The 19783-nt window shown below is 46.3% G+C and overlaps 1 protein-coding gene across 5 annotated transcripts in view; it reads left to right on the forward strand.

Moving 5' to 3' along the window:
- LOC129863624 (spectrin alpha chain, non-erythrocytic 1-like) overlaps positions 1 to 19783 on the forward strand; it is a 70007-nt gene that overhangs the window by 11332 nt on the left and 38892 nt on the right. For all 5 annotated transcript variants that reach the window (XM_055935743.1, XM_055935740.1, XM_055935744.1 and 2 more), the window contains exons 2-15: positions 12550 to 12789; positions 13122 to 13247; positions 13921 to 14061; positions 14293 to 14573; positions 14704 to 15003; positions 15232 to 15367; positions 15495 to 15596; positions 15717 to 15854; positions 15967 to 16077; positions 16168 to 16245; positions 16402 to 16557; positions 16799 to 17003; positions 18119 to 18300; positions 19374 to 19740. In XM_055935743.1, coding sequence (XP_055791718.1) covers positions 12553 to 12789; positions 13122 to 13247; positions 13921 to 14061; positions 14293 to 14573; positions 14704 to 15003; positions 15232 to 15367; positions 15495 to 15596; positions 15717 to 15854; positions 15967 to 16077; positions 16168 to 16245; positions 16402 to 16557; positions 16799 to 17003; positions 18119 to 18300; positions 19374 to 19740 — 2560 coding nt within the window. In that variant the 5' untranslated portion in view covers positions 12550 to 12552. The remainder of the gene's footprint in view (positions 1 to 12549; positions 12790 to 13121; positions 13248 to 13920; positions 14062 to 14292; positions 14574 to 14703; positions 15004 to 15231; positions 15368 to 15494; positions 15597 to 15716; positions 15855 to 15966; positions 16078 to 16167; positions 16246 to 16401; positions 16558 to 16798; positions 17004 to 18118; positions 18301 to 19373; positions 19741 to 19783) is intronic.

The raw sequence follows: 19783 nt of genomic DNA on the forward strand, positions 1-19783 counted from the left end.
GAGACTTCCAATGTGTTCATCACTGAGAAAGATAAACGGTTGAGTTTGATATCATTTGAAAGCTTACAAACATGGTTGTCAAACTATTCTATAATTTCTTGAAAAGTTCATGAAGAAATTGACATTAAGTTTTAATGTCTATCTAAAAATGCAGGGTGTCATTTAAATCATAGAAATATAATTCGTACAATGGACTTAACCCTTCAGAACCCTGCAATGTAGCTGGTTACACCATTTTGACGTTTACATTTAGTTGAATCGTCAACATGCAATTACTACCAGTAAAATGGCCGCCGGTCCACCCACCCTCGAATGTCAACTTGAATGGGTATGTCTATTCTATTATCTGTATTTCTATGATTCAATAGGTTTCCTATTTGACAGTTCCCTTTATAACAGTGGATATTCCCACTCAAGTCAACATTGTTTGTGTGGACCTCCAACCATCTTTTTGGTACCATTTTGAAAGTTGAAATTTCAACTTTATTCACATTTTGCTACAGTGGTGGAACAAACTTTCCCCTTAAAGTTAAAGTCAGGACAGCGGAGTCCCTGCCCATCTTTCGAAAACGTCTGAAACCTTACCGATTTGATTAACTTAAATAACTCTCACGGCGCCTCCAACGAAATAAAATGTACATATGATTGTGACGTTATCTCACCTAGCGATCTTAAGATAAATGCACTAATTGTAAGTCGCTCTGGATAACATTGCTGAATGACTAAAATGAAAATATTTATCAGCCAAAACATGACACCCTGTATTGAAGTATCCGGTGTCTCAACCAATGGCAGGCACAACACAAACACCTCAGATGATGTAAAATAGGGTCTAAGCAAAAAATATTTTTCAAGCAAACATCAGTTTGACAACCTTTTGTAAGCTTTCAAATTACATTTAAACTCAACCGTTTTATCTTTTTCAGTGATGAAGACATGGCTGTCTCGTGTTAGGCTGCGGTATGCAAAATGGGTTTACTTTGAGCACCTTGTTTTGGCATTCAGGTCCAAAAAGTCCCTTCTGACCACTTCTAACATGGGCAAACATGTATGCAAGGTTTCGTTCAAATTTAAGAGGGGTGCAGTTAATTGACTACATATGGAACGACCTATGTACCAAAGATGACACAGTATGAAGATGGGCAGAATCTGCTTCTCCGATCGAAATCCCTGATCACGCTTGTAGGTGATGTCATGGCAATGTTAGCTCATTCGCAGAAACATGTTATCAGATCTAACGACCGTGTCATGCTGAACTCCGCATTTGAAAGCCTTCAAATCAAAGGCACTCCTTTGACATAAAGTTGTTTTTGATGAAAACGTGTTGGTCACTTTCACAAGGTTGTAGTAATGACAGTTTCAGCTACTTAAGACATTGGTTCCAATTTTTAGTTAACTTTCTCAACATCTAAATACAAAACCTAAGGACACATTTTTCACTTCTCCCATTGGCTTGCAAAACCCCAAGTCTGCCGAGTCTGCTTTGCAAGCATTCCTGGAAGTCTCGCGATGTTGCACCTCTGGGTTTAGAAACTCTGCCTGTACTGTGGGAGCGCCCTACCGTTTCCTGTAAATTCTTCCGGCCAGCATCCTCCCAGTTTGGCATATGTTAGTGAGAAGCTATGTTTCCATGGGAACCAGGAAGGGGCTGTTATGTGACTTCATCGGTTTTCCACTGTCTCTCAGAATTCCCTTGGAATGAGACTGGGCCTTTAGGATAGAGTGCTCTACTACTCTACCGAATGGTGCTTTTCTGAGTTCATTTGGCAAGGGTTCTTGTGTTGGACTGTTTATTCTCAACGTTACACCCAAGCTTAACTTCATTCCTCATTCTGTAATCAAATCATTTGGACAAGTCAGGCCTACATTGTCAAGAATTAAGAAAAAAAAAGATTTTCCATAACCTGGACCTCAAGTGGAAATTCGAATATATAAGGTAGGGATGTCAAAGTGAAACTGTGAAAAAAAAAAATTCTCCTCGGTAGAATTCTTATTTGTTCTCCATCAAAATTAATACATTTATGCCAGGAAGCCAGCGAGGACTTCGCAGCGCTCAAATTCATTATCTAGGTCGTGGTACTATGCGTGGCAGTAATTCTAATGGAGCAAATCGATACACCTCGCCTCCCCTCCTTCTCATTCACTCACTTTTTTGCATTCTCTCTCCGTAGAGCGATTTCTCTCTGCATACTTGGGCAGCGATGGGAGCCACACAGGGCTCTAAAAATATCTCTGGCCTCCTCAAATGGAATCTGTGGCATGTCTCTTATGAGGAAGATCTGATTTTAAAATGTTGAGAGGGTGGGAATAGATACTGTATTGTCAAAGCATCGCTGCCGTGGTGGGAATATGAGACTCAAATTTTTTTTTTTTCTCCCCAATTTTGTGATATCCAATTAGTAGTTAGACTTGTCTAATCGCTGCAACTCTCGTACAGATTCGGGAGAGGAGAAGGTCGAGAGTCATGCATCATCCGAAACACTGCTTCTTGACACATTGCTCGCTTAACCCGGAAGCCAGCCGCACCAATGTCTCGGAGGAAACACCGTACATCCTAGCGACCGAAGTCAGTGTGCATGCGCCCGGCCCGCCACAAGGATTTGCTAGAGCGCGATGGGACAAGGACATCTCGGCCGGCCAAACCCTCCCCGGACCCGGACGATGCTGGGCCAATTGTGCGCCGCCTCATGGGTCTCCTGGCCGCGGCCGGCTGCGACAAAGTCTGGGATCAAACCCGGGTCTGTAGTGACGCCTCTAGCACTGCAATGCAGTGCCTTAGACCGCTGCGCCACTCGAGAGGCTCAGACATCTCTATAATACAGAGATAATAGCCAAACCTCATTTGGAGACTTGCTCCTTCCTTGTCTCCTGTCCTCCATTACTAGGAGAAAGATCATATCACTCTAGACCAGATATAGCCCATTCCACCATCTTGTCCTCACCCCAACCCCTTTTCAGCAAGCTGTTTAAGCCTGCCCGATCATATCTTTTATATAATATGCCTTCATAACATTAGCTATGTCTGAAAAGGTAGTGTGTGTGGTGGTTACTTCAGTGACGAAGAGCTATGGCAGACAGTAACTATGTGAAAATATTTGCTTTTGAGTTAATGTTATGAGGAATAGCAAAATAATAGGCTATTCGTTTAGGATAATGCTGATTCCCTTCATTCAGGCGCCGGAGTGAATGGCTGCCGTTTCACGGGCTCCTAACCAATTGTGCTATTTTTATATATTTTTTCCGTATTCTTTAACTTATTTTGTGTTTCTGCTACCGTCTCTTATGACTGAAAATAGCTTCTGGATATCAGAACAGCAATTACTCACCTCGAACTGGACAAAGCTTTCTTTCTTTAATAAGTCTGACGTGAAGGATATACTGTTGCTCCCGGACCAGGCACAAATCCCCGTCATTTGCATTAAGAAAAGACGGAGATACAGGGGCCGCAATGTGCAATCAGTGGAGAATAAACTGGATGAGCTCTGTTTGAGACTATCCTACCAACGGGACATTAAAAACTGTGTTTCACCGAGTCGTGGCTGAAGGACGACACGGATAATATGCAGTTGGTTGGGTTTTTCGTGTATCAGCAAGACAGAACGGCAACCTCCGTTAAAACTTATTCCACACACAGAGACGCATACAAAGCTCTCCCTAGCCCTCCATTTGGCATATCTGACCATAATTCTATCCTCCTGATTCCTGCTTACAAGCAAAAACTAAAGCAGGACGTACCAGTGACTCCCTCAATACGGAAGTGGTCAGATGACGCTGATGCTACGCTACAGAACTGTTTTGCTTGCACAGACTGGAATATGTTCCGGGATTCATCCAATTGCATTGAGGAGTATACCACCTCAGTCACCGGCTTCATCAAGAAGTACATTGACGACGATGTCCCCACGGTGACCATATGTACACATCCCAACTAGAAGCCATGGATTACAGGCAACATCTGCACTGAGCTAAAGGCTAGAGCTGCCTCTCAAGGAGTGGGGGACTAATCCGGACACTTATAAGAAATCCCGCTATGCCCTCAAATGAACCACCAAACAGGCAAAGCATCAATACAGGACTAAGATTGAATCCTACTACACCGGCTCTGATGCTCGTCGGATGTGGCAGGACTTGCAAACTATTACTGACTACAAAGGGAAACCCAGCCGCGAGCTGCTCAGTGACACGAGCCTACCAGACAGGGTAAATACCTTTTTTTTATGCTCGCTTCGAGGCAAGCAACACTAAAGCATGCATGAGAGCACCAGCTGTTCCGGATGACTGTGATCATGCTCTCCGTAGCCGATGTGAGCAAGACCTTTAAACAGGTCAACAAGGCAGCGGGGCCAGACGGATTACCAGGACGTGTACTCAGAGCATGCACGGACCAACTGGCAAGTGTCTTCACTGACATTTTCAACCTCTACCTGACCAAGTCTGTAATACCTACATGTTTCAAGCAGACCACCATAGTCCCTGTTCCCAAGAACGCCTAACCTGCTTAAATGACTACTGCCCCGAAGCACTCAGGTCGGTAGCCATAAAGTGCTTTGAAGGCTGTTCATGGCTCACAACACCATAATGCCGGAAACCCTAGACCCACTCCAATTCGCATACTGCCCCAACAGATCGACAGATGACTCAATTTCAATCGCACTCCACACTGCCCTTTCCCACCTGGATAAAAGGAACTCCTACGTGAGAATGCTGTTCATTGACTACAGCTCAGCGTTCAACACGATAGTGCCTACAAAGCTAATCACTAATCTAAGGACCCTGGGCCTAAACACCTCCCTCTGCACTGGATCCTGGACTTCCTGACGGGCTGCCCCCAGGTGGTAAGGGTAGGCAACAACACATCCACCACGCTGATCCTCAACATGGGGGCCCCTCAGGTGTGCGTGCTCAGTCCCCTCCTGTACTCCCTGTTCACCCATGACTGCGTGACCAAGCACGACTCCAACACCGTCAAGTTTGCTGACGACACAACGGTGGTAGGCCTGATCACCGTCAACGATAAGACGGCCTATAGGGAGGAGGTCAGAGACCTGGCAGTGTGGTGCCTGGACAACAACCTCTCCCTCAACGTGAGCAAAACGAAGGAGTTGATCGTGGACTACAGGAAAAGGAGGGCCGGACACGCTCCCATTCACATTGACGGGGCTGTAGTGGAGCGGGTCGAGAGTTTCAAGTTCCTTGGTGTCCAACAAACTATCATGGTCCAAACACACCAAGACAGTCATTTAGAGGGCACGAGGAGACGGAAAAGATTTGGCATGGGTCCCAAGATCCTCAAAGTGCTACAGCTGCACCATCGAGAGCATTCTGACTGGTTGCATCACCGCTTGGTATGGCAACTGTTTGGCATCCGACCGTAATGCGCTGTGTAGGGTAGTGTGTACATCCCAGTACATCACTGGGGCTAAGCTTCCTCCCAGTAAGATCTCTATACTAGGAGGTGTCAATGGAAGGCCAAAAAAATTGTCAAAGACTCCAGTCACCCAAGTCAGACTTTTCTCTCTGCTACCGCTCGGCAAGCGGTACCGGAGCGCCAAGTCTAGGTCCAAAAGGCTCCTTAACAGCTTCTACCCACCCCAAGTCATAAGACTGCTGGACAATTAATCAAATTGCCATCTGAAGTATTTGTATTGTTTTTACGCTGCTTCTCACTGTTAATATCTATGCATAGTCACTTTACCCCTACCTAAATGTACAAATTACCTCGACTAATCTGTACCCCTGCATATTTACTCGGTACCGGTACCCCCTGTATATAGCCTCGTTATTGTTATTTCATTGTAACTTTAAAAAAAACTTAATTTAGTAAATGTTTTCTTAACTCTATTTTCTTAACTGCATTGGGCTTGTAAGCATTTCACTCTAAGGTCTACCTACACCTGTTGTATTCAGCGCATGTGACAAATAAAATTTGATTTGCAATGAAAAACACAGCTAAATGACTGAAGGGGAGGACTGAGGAAACGAAGAGGCTTCTAGAGAACCTTGAAACGGCTAAGATTACATAACGCTTCAAGTGTGCCGGCCTGTGCTTGAGTACTGAGTACTTGAGTACTTGTTTTTCAAAAGAGGTCTTATGAACTTGGTACTGAAGTGGCAATTTAGCCTAGCTACCAGTGTCAGTATTTAACCCATACATCTCTCCTGGTATCTAGGCCTATAGTTAGCAAGACGATCCGTCCTTCATGTGGTCTAGTACTGTGTGTTTAGTGGCCTCACCACAACAGGATGTGGGTCCACCACCTCAATAAACAACCTCTCTATGTGTACAGTAGGCCAGTCCTAAACACTGTTAGTTTGAAGTCTTAACCACCATGGAGCCTTTTTAAAAGAAATTGCTGCTTGCACGGTTTAGAAATCAGGTGGTTGGACTTTGACTAACCTATCGCCATGCGGATGGAATTTGTGCAAGGCGTTTCTCATAGTCTCCTTCTCTTAACACTAAAATTGAAGGTGCTTGTTGGAGAGAGAGCAAGGGTTACATAAACAGTGAGCTTCTAGGAAGTCTTCCGCTCTGCTGTTTTAGTAGTGGTGTGTGGGAGGTGGTTGAGGGAGTGGAGGAGGGAAAGTGTCATAGAGAGGGTGGTGGTAGATGGAGGTGGTTGGTGTTGGTGTTATCTACCATTCGCACCATTTGGAATCGAGTGCTATCTGCTATTGCAGAAGCACTGTGCTAGAGGGCCTTCTGGCGGTCGAAGATTCAACCTGTACTATGAAATGGCCTCCTCCCTCCGCAAGTTAATTCATGTAAAATGATAAATACTACCAAATGTATTTTTGGTCTGTAATGTAACCATTTACTTGACACCTGGAACTGCACACAGATTCATTTGACTTTTAAGCCACTCGTCGAGAGGCCAAACTCTTTGCGGGTTGTGTGTTTTCAAGTTTACACCAAAGCAGCGAATTTGACAGGTATTGTTTTGCGTCACTCCTTCTACAATAACGTTGGCGCATTGTGTCAAAGAGCAGCACAGTCTCTCCCAGGAGAGGCCGGTGCCCCAAAGACACATGTTCCAAAGGCTGTTTTCTCATTGGTCCAGAGAGCTGTCCCTCAGCACAGTTAGCAGACTAGTCAAGAAGTGTGTGCATTTATACTCTCGGGCAGATATCAGAGCAGAACGGGTCGCGGTTAGCTAATTTCTGGGATGATTTAAGCCATCAGTGAATTGGGACTGGTGTTAGGGGATGTGGGGGGGGGGGATATTAACTAGTCGGTTGCTTTTTACAGAAAATGGGCCAGTGTAGAGAGGCTAGTAATAAGCTTAGTCAGACAGCCTGACTCCTGTTGTTTTTCACAATCTAGTCAGTTATTTCTGCCATTTCTATCTCTATGTAGCTGTATTTGTTTCGATGGCATTGGCCATGTACTCCCAAGAGCTATTCAGAACAATGACCAGTTTCCTATGTTAGCGCTGGTGGTGTCTCCTCCGTGGGTTAGCTTAATGGTGTGATGGAGGTTGTTTTGGGAGAAATGGAATCGGGCAACAAACTGGTCTGTTGCGTGTTGAGGAGAGCCAGCCAGCCCAGAAGCCCCTTTGTGGACCAGACCAGGCAGTTTTTCCTGGATCTGCTGAATGGAAAGCCACCATACTGCTGACACCACTAATCCTACTGTCAGATATGGACCATTTCACTCTTTCACCTTCCATCTATTTCTCATCACTCTTTATCTCGGTCTGAATGGGAGCTGTGCTGGCTGTGCTCTAACAGTGGGCCACTCATCTGGTCTAGCAGTCGTCCCCCGTCCCCATTTGAGTGATTGACTGTCAGTGATATTTTGTCTTTGTCTCTCTGGGTGTTCCCCTTTGCTCATGGTGTTCACTGACAGATCAATGTTCTGTCCCTCCTTAATGTGATATGTTGACAATAAACAGAATTCAGTGAAACGTGAATCGTAATTACTTTCATTGTCTTATTCATGTCTGTTGTGAGACACCATATCTGTATCTTTAATTATGGAAGCAGTTGAGAACAAGCTGGAAGTAAAATGGTTAAGACTATTTATTTTCAGAATGTCTTAAGCCAGTGTATGAAAGCGGTATGAGATGGTCTATTGGAACTGGGTGAGAGACTCATGCTCACACAGTCCTGACCTGAGATGAAGGGGGCTGTGAGTTTTCTAGCTATGGTGTTCAGCTGGCCTGGCCTCCCTCCACCATGGCCTGGTCAGGGTGTATCAGAGGTCACAGTGACCTGATAAGCCACAGTGTAGGTAACGCCGCCCTGAGAAAGACTCCAGATGTAGGGCTGGGGCGACATAGAATTAATTTGAATTTACAGTACCAGTCAAAAGTTTAGAGACACCTACTTATTCAAGGGTTTTCCTTAAATATTCAACATTTCTACATTGTAGAATAGTGATGACGTAAAAAAAGTGTTACCTGTTAGTGATCCCTTCGCGCGCCAATCCCTTTAGCGGGATCGATTTGACAACATCCAGTGAAATTGCAGAGCGCCAAATTCAAACTACAGAAATATCAATATTCAAGATTCACGAAAATATAAGTGTAATACATCAAAATAAAGCTTCACTTCTTGTTAATCCAGCCGCAGTGTCAGATTTCAAAAAGGCTTTATGGCGAAAGCAGACCATGCGATTATCTGACAACAGCGCCCCGCATACAAACACATGAAAATAATTTTCAACCAGGCAGGTGGCGACACAAGTCAGAAATAACGATATAATAAATGCCTTACCTTTGAAGATCTTCTGTTGGCACTCCAAAATGTCCCAGAAACATCACAAATGGTCCTTTTGTTCGATAATGTCCTTCTTTATATCCCCAAAATATCCGTTTATTTGGCACGTTTGATTCAGAAATAAACCGGTTCCAACTCGCCCAACATGACTACAAAGTATCTAATAAGTTACTTGTAAACTTGGTCCAAACATTTCAAACAACGTTCCTAATCCAACCTCGGGTATCCTAAAACAAAAATAATCGATACAATTTAAGACGGGGTAAACTGTTTCCAATACCGGATAAAAACAACGTGAAGCGCGTTCCAGTTCACGCGCACCAAACAGTAGAGTCCACATGGAGTGACACTTACAAAGAACAGCCATGCTTCTTCATTTCTCAAAAGAAAAACATCAACCAATTACTAACTACTGTTGATATCTAGTGGAAGCCATAGGAACTGCAACCAGGTTCCTATTAAATAGGGCTTCTTATAGAAAACCATTAGGAAATACTATGACCTCAATTTCTTTCCCCCCTGGATGGTTTGTCCTCGGGGTTTTGCCTGCCAATCAGTACTGTTATACTCGCAGACATTATTGTAACAGTTTTAGAAACTTCAGAGTGTTTTCTATCCAATGCTACCTTGCTATAATTATATGCATATCCTAGCTTCTGGGCCTGAGTAACAGGCAGTTTACTTTGGGCACGCTTTTCATCCGGACGTAAAAATACTGCCCCCTATCCCTAAGAAGTAATTTTTTTTTTTTTAAATCTAAATATATTTGAGATTCTTCAAAGTAGCCACTCTTTGCCTTTGACAGCTTTGCACACTCTTGGCATTCTCTCAACCAGCTTCATGACATAGTCACCTGAAATGCGTTTCAATTAACAGGTGTGCCTTCTTAAAAGTTAATTTGTAGATTTTTTTCCTTAATGCGTTTGATCCAATCAGTTGTGTTGTGACAAGGTAGGGTTGGTATACAGAAGATAGTCCTATTTGGTAAAAGACCAAGTCCATATTATGCAAAAAAAAAAGCTCAAAAAAGCAGAAATGACAGTCCATCATTACTTTAAGACATGAAGGTCAGTCAATCTGGAAAATGTCAAGAACGTCAAGAAGTTTCTTCAAGTGCAGTCACAAAAACCATCAAGCACTATGATGAAACTGGCTCTCATGAGGACCGCCACAGGAAAGGAAGACCCAGAGTTACTTCTGCTGCTGAGGATAAGTTCATTAGAGTTGCCAGCCTCAGAAATTGCAGCCCAAATAAATGCTTCGCAGGGATCAAGTAACAGACACATCTCAACGTCAACTGTTCAGAGGAGACTGCGTGAATCAGGCCTTCATGGTCGAATTGCTGCAAAGAAGCCACTACTAAAGGACATCAAGAAGAAGAGACTTCCTTGGGCCAAGAAACACGAGCAATGGACATTAGACCGGTGGAAATCTGTCCTTTGGTCCAAATGTAAGATTTTAGGTTCCAACCGCCGTGTCTTTGTGAGACGCAGAGAAGGTGAACGGATGATCTCCGCATGTGTGGTTCCCACTGAAGCATGGAGGAAGAGCTGTGGGGGTGCTTTGCTGGTGACACTGTCAGTGATTTATTTAGAATTCAAGGCGCACTTAACCAGCATGGCTACCACAGCATTCTGCAGTGATACGCCATCCCATCTGGTTTGGGCTTAGTAGGACTATCATTTATTTTTCAACAAGACAATGACCCAACACACCTCCAGGCTGTGTAAGGGCTATTTGACCAAGAAGGAGAGTGATGGAGTGCTGCATCAGATGATCTGGCCTCCACAATCACCTGACCTCAACCCAATTGAGATGGGTTGAATGAGTTGAACCGCATAGTGAAGGAATAGCAGATGCAAATGCTCAGCATATGTGGGAACTTCTTCAAGATTGTTGGAAAAGCCTTTCAGGTGACTGTCATGAAGCTGGTTGAGAGAATGCCAAGAGTGTGCAAAGCAAAGGGTAGCTACTTTAAATAACTATTTTGTTTACTACATGATTCCATGTGTTATTTCATTGTTTTGATGTCTTCGCTATTATTCTACAATGTAGAGAATAGTTTAAAAAAAAGAAGACCTTGAATTAGAAAGTGTGTCAACTTTTGACTGGTACTGTATATTTTTGCTTCTCATGCTTCTCGTTCTCATGGTTTGAGGCCTCACGTGCTAAAACAAAATGTTGTCTATTTAAAATATTCAGTGATGGAAAATGGTCCAACTTGCCATTTTGAATGCAATGTAGCTGATACAGTTCACTGTTACATCAGCCTCAAAGGCCTACATCGTTGGATGGTAATAATTTGTGGTGTTACACACACACACTCCTTTAAATAGCACCACATGTGTAGCCCACCCCCCACATTCCCATTAATGTGTGAGAGGAAGCATTTGGGGTGTGCCTGCCTTGCAGCGACTGAGTAACAGCCACCCAGAGTGTGGTCCTCTAACAGCCCCTCTGCTATCCAGGCTGGGGGACAAGAATACAGGGTGGGTGACACTGACCTTGTCTGTTGACCTCACCCTCCTCATCTCCCTACAGGCCTCCACTCTCCCCTGGTGTATGGTTGGATGGGTGGGGTTTGGGGTGTATAGGCAGGGTGTGAGAGGGGGTGAGGGCCACGGTGTGGGCTGACAGCCACAGTTCTATTGTGCATGGGGGCCTGGTTACTGTTTGTTCAGAGCTGTGTGAAATGTCTGCCTATTTCCCCTCCCCCCCATTACATTCTTGCCATCTTAGCTGCTTGACTGGAGAGGAGCTGGCTACTTCCCTGGGGCGTTTTTGTCACTTCATAGCATAGTTACCCTTGTCTGGTTCTCTTCCACAAAGTTACGTGGCATTTCCTCTAGATCCGTTCTTGTGTGGTGAGTAGCGATCCATTAAGTGCTGCACTGTGTTCAAATGCCCCCAGGGAAAGAGAAAAGAATGAGCTGCACTGTGTGATATTTGGAACTCCTTTTGGAAGTCCCCCACAGCTATTGTGTTTCTACGATCTCTTGTGTTTTTAAAAGCCTAAAGATGAGAGAAATCAGGCAAGTAGAAATACTCAATGTGGGCCTCCTGAGTGGCGTAGTGCTAGCTGTGCCACTAGAGATCCTGGTTCGGGTCCAGTCTCTGTTGCAGCCGGCCGCGACCGGGAGACCCATGGGGCGGCGCACAATTGGCCCAGCGTCGTCTGGGTTAGGGGAGGGTTTGCTGGCAGGGATGTTCTTGTCCCATCGCGCTCTAGCGACTCCTGTGGCGGGCCGGGCACAGTGCATGCTGACTTCGGTTGCCGGTGTTTCCTCTGACACATTGGTGCAGCTGGCTTCCGGGTTAAGCGGGCATTGTGTTAAGAAGCAGGCTGGGTTGAGTTTCTGAGGACGCACGGCTCTCGACCTTCGCCTCTCCTGAGTCCGTTCAGTAGTTGCAGAGATGGGACGACTGTAACTACCAATTGGATACCACAAAATTGGGGTGGAAAAGGGGGTAAATAAAATAACTAATACTCAATGTGATCATGCTAGCGTAACCATGGCAGGCTCAGTTGGACCATTTTATTTTTGTTCTATTCAAAGGGATGGACAAATGGTGGCAGCTATCTTAACATTCTCATCCACTCATCCCAATTGTAGGAACTATTAATGTTGACAACTAGAAAACAAAAGTTGCAGCTGAAACATTGTTGCAAATAGAAAGTAGTATTAATGATTAGCCTACAACGGAAATATAATTACTAGAACAGGCAAAGCCCATCAGTAATTCTATTTTATATGGATAACAATGGGCTACTCCTGTAATATTATAAAAAGTTCTAAATCCTAATTTCCCCCTGTATTTCTGTGTCATCAGAGAATGGATACCAGTGGTGGGAAAGTGCTGGAGTCTGCCGATGACATCCAGGAGCGTCGGCAGCAGGTGTTAGACCGCTACCGGCGCTTCAAGGAGCTGTCGGGTGTGCGCCGGCAGAAGCTGGAGGACTCCTACCGTTTCCAGTTCTTCCGCCGCGATGCCGATGAGCTGGAGAAGTGGATCCAGGAGAAGCTGCAGATCGCCTCCGATGAGAACTACAAGGACCCCACCAACCTCCAGGTCAGTGCTGATGGATAGGAAGCCAGTTGAGGCTAATAAAATAAATTATGACTTGGACTTGGGTGGAGCTGTAAACAGGGCATAGAAAAAAAGTGAATACTGAAGTTAAGATCCTGATTTGATTGACCTTTATGATGCACAAGCCACTTGTTGTGAATTTACTGGCTTTAAGGCTTGCCAGTGGCCATTCAAAACGAAACAGCGTGGCCATAAAACCACACACACAGAATTATCAGTACGTCATAAAACCCTCTTTGCTGTGACCCTTGGCCAGGTATGTCTGTCCTGTCCACTAGTCTTTGTGCCACGCTAACTTGCCTCCTCCCCCACAGGGCAAGCTCCAGAAACACCAGGCCTTCGAGGCGGAGGTGCAGGCCAACGCTGGGGCCATCATCAAGCTTGACGAGACTGGCAACCTCATGATCTCCGAGGGTCACTTTGCCTCTGAAACCATCCGCGTAAGACACACACATACACACAGTCCGCTGAGCTATATGCTTAACCAAGATGGAACTACACAATCTACCCTTTTTAACCCAATCATGTCTGGTTCAGTCCTTCACGCCCTACCGGACTTTCCAGAGACCCATAGTCTCAAGTTTCAATATGGCGGAGTATATAAAAGTAGGTGCTTGAGTGCTGTCGACCTCCTGGCTCTTCTGTTTCTCTCACTTTTAGGTTCCACTCCACTTCTGTCAGATCCATTGTTCTGTTCTGTTTGTTGTGTGGTTATGCGATATTTAAGAATACCTAATGAAAAGTGCATGATTTGTGTGACCTAAAAGGAACATTTTGTTCCATTGATAAGCACTTATCTTGGTCTCAAACTACAACCTCAGCAAGTACTGGGCCCATATTCATAAAGAGTGTAGGAGTGCTGATTTAGGATCAGTTTGAACTTTTGGATCATATTGAACAAGATCACTTTGACAGGGTGGCCTGATCCTAGGTCAGCACTCCTTCCGTGAGATGCGTTATGAACACAGGCCCTGATTTCCCATAATGTATAAGGCTATATTGACAGAGGGGACCTGATCCTAGATCAGCACGGCCTACTCTGAGAGGCTGATTATTGGTCTTGGATCAGCTTCCATTCCATGGTGCAAATTGTCTCCCTTTCTGCCCAAACAGACTCGTCTGGAGGAGCTGCACCGTCTTTGGGACCTGCTGCTGCAGAAGACCAAGGAGAAAGGTGTTCGTCTGCTGCAGGCCCAGAAGCTGGTGCAGTACCTGCGCGAGTGTGAGGATGCCCTGGACTGGATTTGTGACAAGGTCAGTGTCTCAACCTGTAGTCACACACACACACATATCTACTGGAGGCCATGGCCTAAACCATGTCTACAGGACCCTAATAGACAACATGGCCTTACCCTAAATCATGTCCAACAGGAGACCATTGCCATAGGACCCTAAAGACAACCTATCCTAAACATTAGCCTCCCTAAACCATGTGTACAGGATCCTACTAGATAACCTATCCTAATCCAAAGCCGTGTTTAACAGGAGGCCATGGCCACCTCGGAGGAGCTGGGCCAGGACTTGGAGCATGTGGAGGTGCTCCAGAAGAAGTTTGAGGAGTTCCAGACGGACCTGGCGGCTCACGAGGAGCGTGTGAACGAGGTGAACCAGCTAGCGGGCAAGCTGAGCCAGGAGTCTCACCCCGAGGCGGAGCTCATCGTCCGCAAGCAGGAGGAGGTGAACGCCGCCTGGCAGAGGCTCAAGGGCCTGGCGCAGCAGAGGCAGGGCAGGCTGTTTGGAGCCGCCGAGGTGCAGCGCTTCAACAGGTATGTCCAGGACTGACTGTTGTGTGAGTTTTTTGGAGTGTGGGTGTCTGTGATAGAGAAGCCACAAAAGACCTGAGAGAATCAAGAAATTTTGATTTCTGACTGGGTGTATGTGTTATGTGGCCTCCAGGGATGTGGACGAGACCATCAGCTGGATCAAGGAGAAGGAGCAGCTCATGGCGTCCGATGACTTTGGCCGGGACCTGGCCAGCGTTCAGGCCCTGCTGCGCAAGCACGAGGGCCTGGAGAGAGACCTGGCTGCCCTGGAGGACAAGGTCAACACTCTGGGGGGAGAGGCTGAACGTCTGCAGCAGACCCACCCCCAGAACGCTTCCCAGATCCACCTGAAGAGGGACGAGCTCATCACCAACTGGGAGCAGATCCGCACGCTGGCCGCTGAGCGCCACGCCCACCTCAACGACTCCTACAGGTTGGTACCACTCTGGCTGCCCTAACAGTGAACACTGTAGCTTTACTGTGTCAACACCGTAACGTTACTATGTCACTACCATACCGTTATTGTAACACCACTGTGCTCTACACAGCGACCACCCAACAATAGCATGGTCAAACAACTCCTATATCAGCCATTTGGGCCCTGTTTAGTTGAAAGTATGTAGAACCCTCTCTGACTGTCTGTGTGTTTGGCCCCCTGCAGGCTGCAGCGCTACACTGCAGACTTCCGTGACCTGACCAGCTGGGTGACGGAGATGAAGGCCCTGATCAATGCTGACGAGCTGGCCAATGACGTGGCCGGAGCCGAGGCTCTCCTCGACCGCCACCAGGAGCACAAGGTACAGAAACACACTGAAATTAATTAACTTTATTTTAGCAGTTGAAAAGTACATTTTCTTAGATCTTCAATCGGTGATGCTCGTTTTTCCTCCAGTGTTGCTGATGTTTACTGTGTGTGGTCCTTAGGGTGAGATTGATGCCCATGAGGACAGCTTCAAAGCCACGGACGAAGCCGGTCAGGCCCTGCTCAACACCGGACACTACGCCTTAGAGGAGGTCAAGGAGAAGGTAGGACTGGTCTTTCTGTCTCCCGTTGTTTCTGTCCTTGGTTTTGGCTTCATACTTTTAACATGGATTTCCACACAGATTCATTGATCCTCCTTTTACCTTGTTTATTTTTATGTGTAGCTGGGTGTCCTGACTGAAGAGAAGGAGTCTCTGCTGGAGCTGTGGGAGGTGCGCAGGCAGCAGTACGAGCAGTGCATGGACCTGCAGCTCTTCTACAGGGACACAGAGCAGGTCGACAACTGGATGAGCAAGCAAGAGGTATATCCATCGTCACACAATAATAATAAACAATATACTCACCCCCAAAAAATTCTCAAATGGTGGGGTGTGTGATCCTAATAAGTAAGTATGCTTTTTCGTGTATGTCCAGGCTTTCCTTCTGAACGAGGACCTTGGTGACTCTCTGGACAGCGTGGAGGCCTTGCTTAAGAAACACGAGGACTTTGAGAAGTCCCTCAGCGCCCAGGAGGAAAAGATCACTGTGAGTACCTGTCCTAGCCATAACCATAGATCTAGAATCTGCTTTCATTCCTCAAATCTTGAACTTAACCACTGACCTCTTTCTCTTTAGGCCCTGGATGAATTTGCCACCAAACTGATCCAGAACAACCACTATGCCAAGGAGGATGTTGCTACTCGTAGAGATGCTGTAAGTACAGACAGGAAACATTCTGCACATACACATGAATACGATAAGGACCGTAATGTGTCCTATGTTTGCAGCACTTTGAACTCTCTGTCTGTTTATATCATATTCTGGGTGTTAGGGATGACATTTTATACACATCTGTGTTCCCCCCTGTAGCTGCTGAGCCGCCGCAACGCCCTGCACGAGCGTGCTCAGTCACGCCGCGCCGCTCTGGAGGACTCGTTCCACCTGCAGCAGTTCTTCCGTGACTCGGACGAACTCAAGAGCTGGATCAATGAGAAGATGAAGACGGCCACCGACGAAGCCTACAAGGTACGGATGGAACCAATGTTTCTTAGCTAGCTACTTTAGCTAGCTACTTTACAGTGGTATACTTTAGCTAGCTACTTTTGTAATGGGGTTTCAGTGCTCAACATGGCTTTCTCCTAGACTGCTACGAGATCCCATTAGGATGCAGTACCACCGTGAACCACATAGATTCTTATTCACAGTACGCTGGCCAAATAGCAACACGTTCCTTACACCATCTCTCTGCTCTTTCTGTTGTCCCCAGGACCCGTCCAACCTGCAGGGCAAGGTCCAGAAGCACCAGGCCTTCGAGGCGGAGCTGTCAGCCAACCAGAGCCGCATCGATGCTCTGCAGAAGTCTGGCCAGGAGCTCCTAGACGGGAAGCACTACGCCGCCGACGAGGTGTCTGTACGCATGGACGAGGTCAGCTCCCAGTGGAAGAAGCTGCTGGAGGCCACCGAACTCAAAGGTGAGACGACGAGAGTGGAGGAGAGGTGAAGTTCGGATGAAGTGTGTGGCTATTATTATAGCGATCGCCATTTTGTGTTTCCCTCAAGTGGAAGTAGTACAAAATGGCGGCAATGCTAGTGAATAGACGCGGCAAAAAGGTCAATGGAATGCAGATCGTGGAGGATATATGAAGGACGCCAGATTGGTGCACATTCAACAAGTCTGATCTAACAAAGTGGTTATTCGTCAAATCCGTCGTGATTGATGCCTTGTAACACGCCCACAATGTGGTTACTAAAATCTGGTTTGGATATATTTGGCTGGTTTTTCTGCATAACATTTTAGAAGTAGTCACTTTTCAGGTTTAGAAGAAGTGACTGCTAAATGCTAACACTCGTTCGTGTAGCTGGTAGCGTAGGTAGCTAAGCTCTTAAGAGTGTTCGGCCAGTAACCGAACGTTTGCTGGTTCGAATCCCCGAGCTGGCAAGGTGGAAAAATCTGCCATTCTTCCCTTGAGCAAGGCAGTTAACCTCCATTAACAACTGCTCCCCGGGTGCCGGTGACGTGGATGTCGATTTAAGGCAGCCCCCCGCACCTCTCTGATTCAGAGCGGTTGGGTTAAATGCAGGAGACCCATTTTTGGTTGAATGCATTCAGTTGTGCAACTAGCTAGCTTAGAGAAATCGGTGGTGGTAAGTCGCTTTTAACTAATGCAGTTGATTGGTGACGATGACATGAACATGTATTGGGGTTGACATCCATACAAGCATTATACTCCGATTGTTACCTCATAGTGTGAAATACACATATTAACAATAGCCTATATGTAGGCTCATTTTTCTGTGGGGGCAATGAGGAGATTTGAGATCTTTCCCACACACATTTCCATGGCATTTACATTATTTTGGATGAGCTTCATTGACTTCTACCGCATCTATTGGAGAGTAACGTTTCAAAGTGAAGGTGCTTTTGTTATCTTGTAATTTGACTAGCTGTTAGTTACTAGACAAGGTAATTTTGGCGCCCCAAGATTTGAAACAAAACCTTTGAACCTTTTTTTAAGGAGGAAGGGTATTTCTATCTTAATTTCAACCACTCCTAAACTGCTCCTCACCATGCTTTCCTCTTCCCCAGGCATCAAGCTGCGCGAGGCCAACCAGCAGCAGCAGTTCAACAGAAACGTGGAGGACATTGAGCTGTGGCTGTATGAGGTCGAGGGCCACCTGGCGTCAGATGACTACGGCAAGGATCTGACCAGCGTCCAGAACCTGCAGAAGAAGCACGCCCTGCTGGAGGCTGACGTGGCTGCCCACCAGGTAAAGGGCTTGTTTGACATTGCAGTCGACAGTGCAGGCAACTGTTGACTGATCTAGACGTCGCCTTGCATCATATATAGCTACTTATTATAATTTCTGGGTCAGTAAGTCACAATTTACCCACGATGCACCACAGTTTTGATCTGCTCGAACGCGCTCAGTGACTTCCATATCACCACAAGATAACTGACTGAAAGCTACCAGGTAACTGGAGAACAACATCACCAGCAGCCTCCAGGTCAGATGTTTTCAGACCCAAAAAGTGAACTACTTAGACACTGTTGCATTTACCCACTGGGACTAGCTGCTAGACATTGTATCTCCTCATAAGAATCCCATCCATGCCTGGTGGTTTCAAGCGACAGCTGATCTGTGTGTCTTTTGATTGTCAGGCACAAATAAACTCAGATTCTATGCATGGGAGCTGCCACTCCAAGTAGCCTCCATAGCCTGGTTGCAGTGACATCATTATGGTCTATAATATTCAGGCATTCAAATAGTTGTGTTGACTTAAGCGGTCTGGCTGCGCACAAGGTAAGACTGGCTGACTGACTTAAGGCGTCGGCATGATTTGGTTCGGCTGACACCTAGGCGGACTGAACTAGTGTGCTCGCAAACTCCCTTAAAATTACCTTCCCTTTAAAAACGCGAAAAAGCGTCAATAGTACTGTTTCTTCGTCTTGAGACGCCACAGCGTCTCATTCATTGACGTTTTTGGAGAGAAGATCTTTGTCGCACAATTTTACACCTATGATGGGTATAGTATTTCTCAATTGAAAACGGTTGCATGAGAACGATTAGTCTATCGTTGAATGTCAACACGCTTCATTGAAGTATCCCTACTGTTGACCAATCACCGACGAAGGGATGTAGACTTCTGCTACATACTTCGGCATCCCTCAAGAAAAAAATGTAGTGTGCGAGAACAGCTGAGAAAACCCTTGCCGAAGACCAAAACGAACAAAAAAGTCACAATGTCGTCATACTATATGCATGAACTGTTTCAGATCCGAAGCCTTAACTGCCACCAGGTAGTTAGTTGGCTGACTGACTGACTTTCCCTCTCTCTCCAGGACCGCATCGACGGCATCACCATTCAGGCGCGTCAGTTCCAGGAAGCCGGTCACTTTGACGGCGACAACATCAAGCGCAAGCAGGAGGCGCTGGTGGCGCGCTACGATGCCCTCCGCGACCCCATGGCCGCCCGCAAGCAGAAGCTGTCAGACTCCCTGCGGTTGCAGCAGCTCTTCAGGGACGTGGAGGACGAGGAGACCTGGGTCCGGGAGAAGGAGCCAATCGCCGCCTCCACCAACCGGGGAAAAGACCTGATCGGCGTCCAGAACTTGCTGAAGAAGCACCAGGCCCTGCAGGCGGAGATCGCCGGCCATGAGCCCCGCATCAAGGCCGTCACCCAGAAAGGAGAGGCTATGGTGGAGGAAGGTGAGTTGTTTCGTAGAAACGTGAATAGGTCCTACTGTCACCT

The sequence above is a fragment of the Salvelinus fontinalis genome, chromosome 10 (genome assembly GCF_029448725.1).
Source record: "Salvelinus fontinalis isolate EN_2023a chromosome 10, ASM2944872v1, whole genome shotgun sequence".
NCBI lineage: Eukaryota > Metazoa > Chordata > Actinopteri > Salmoniformes > Salmonidae > Salvelinus > Salvelinus fontinalis.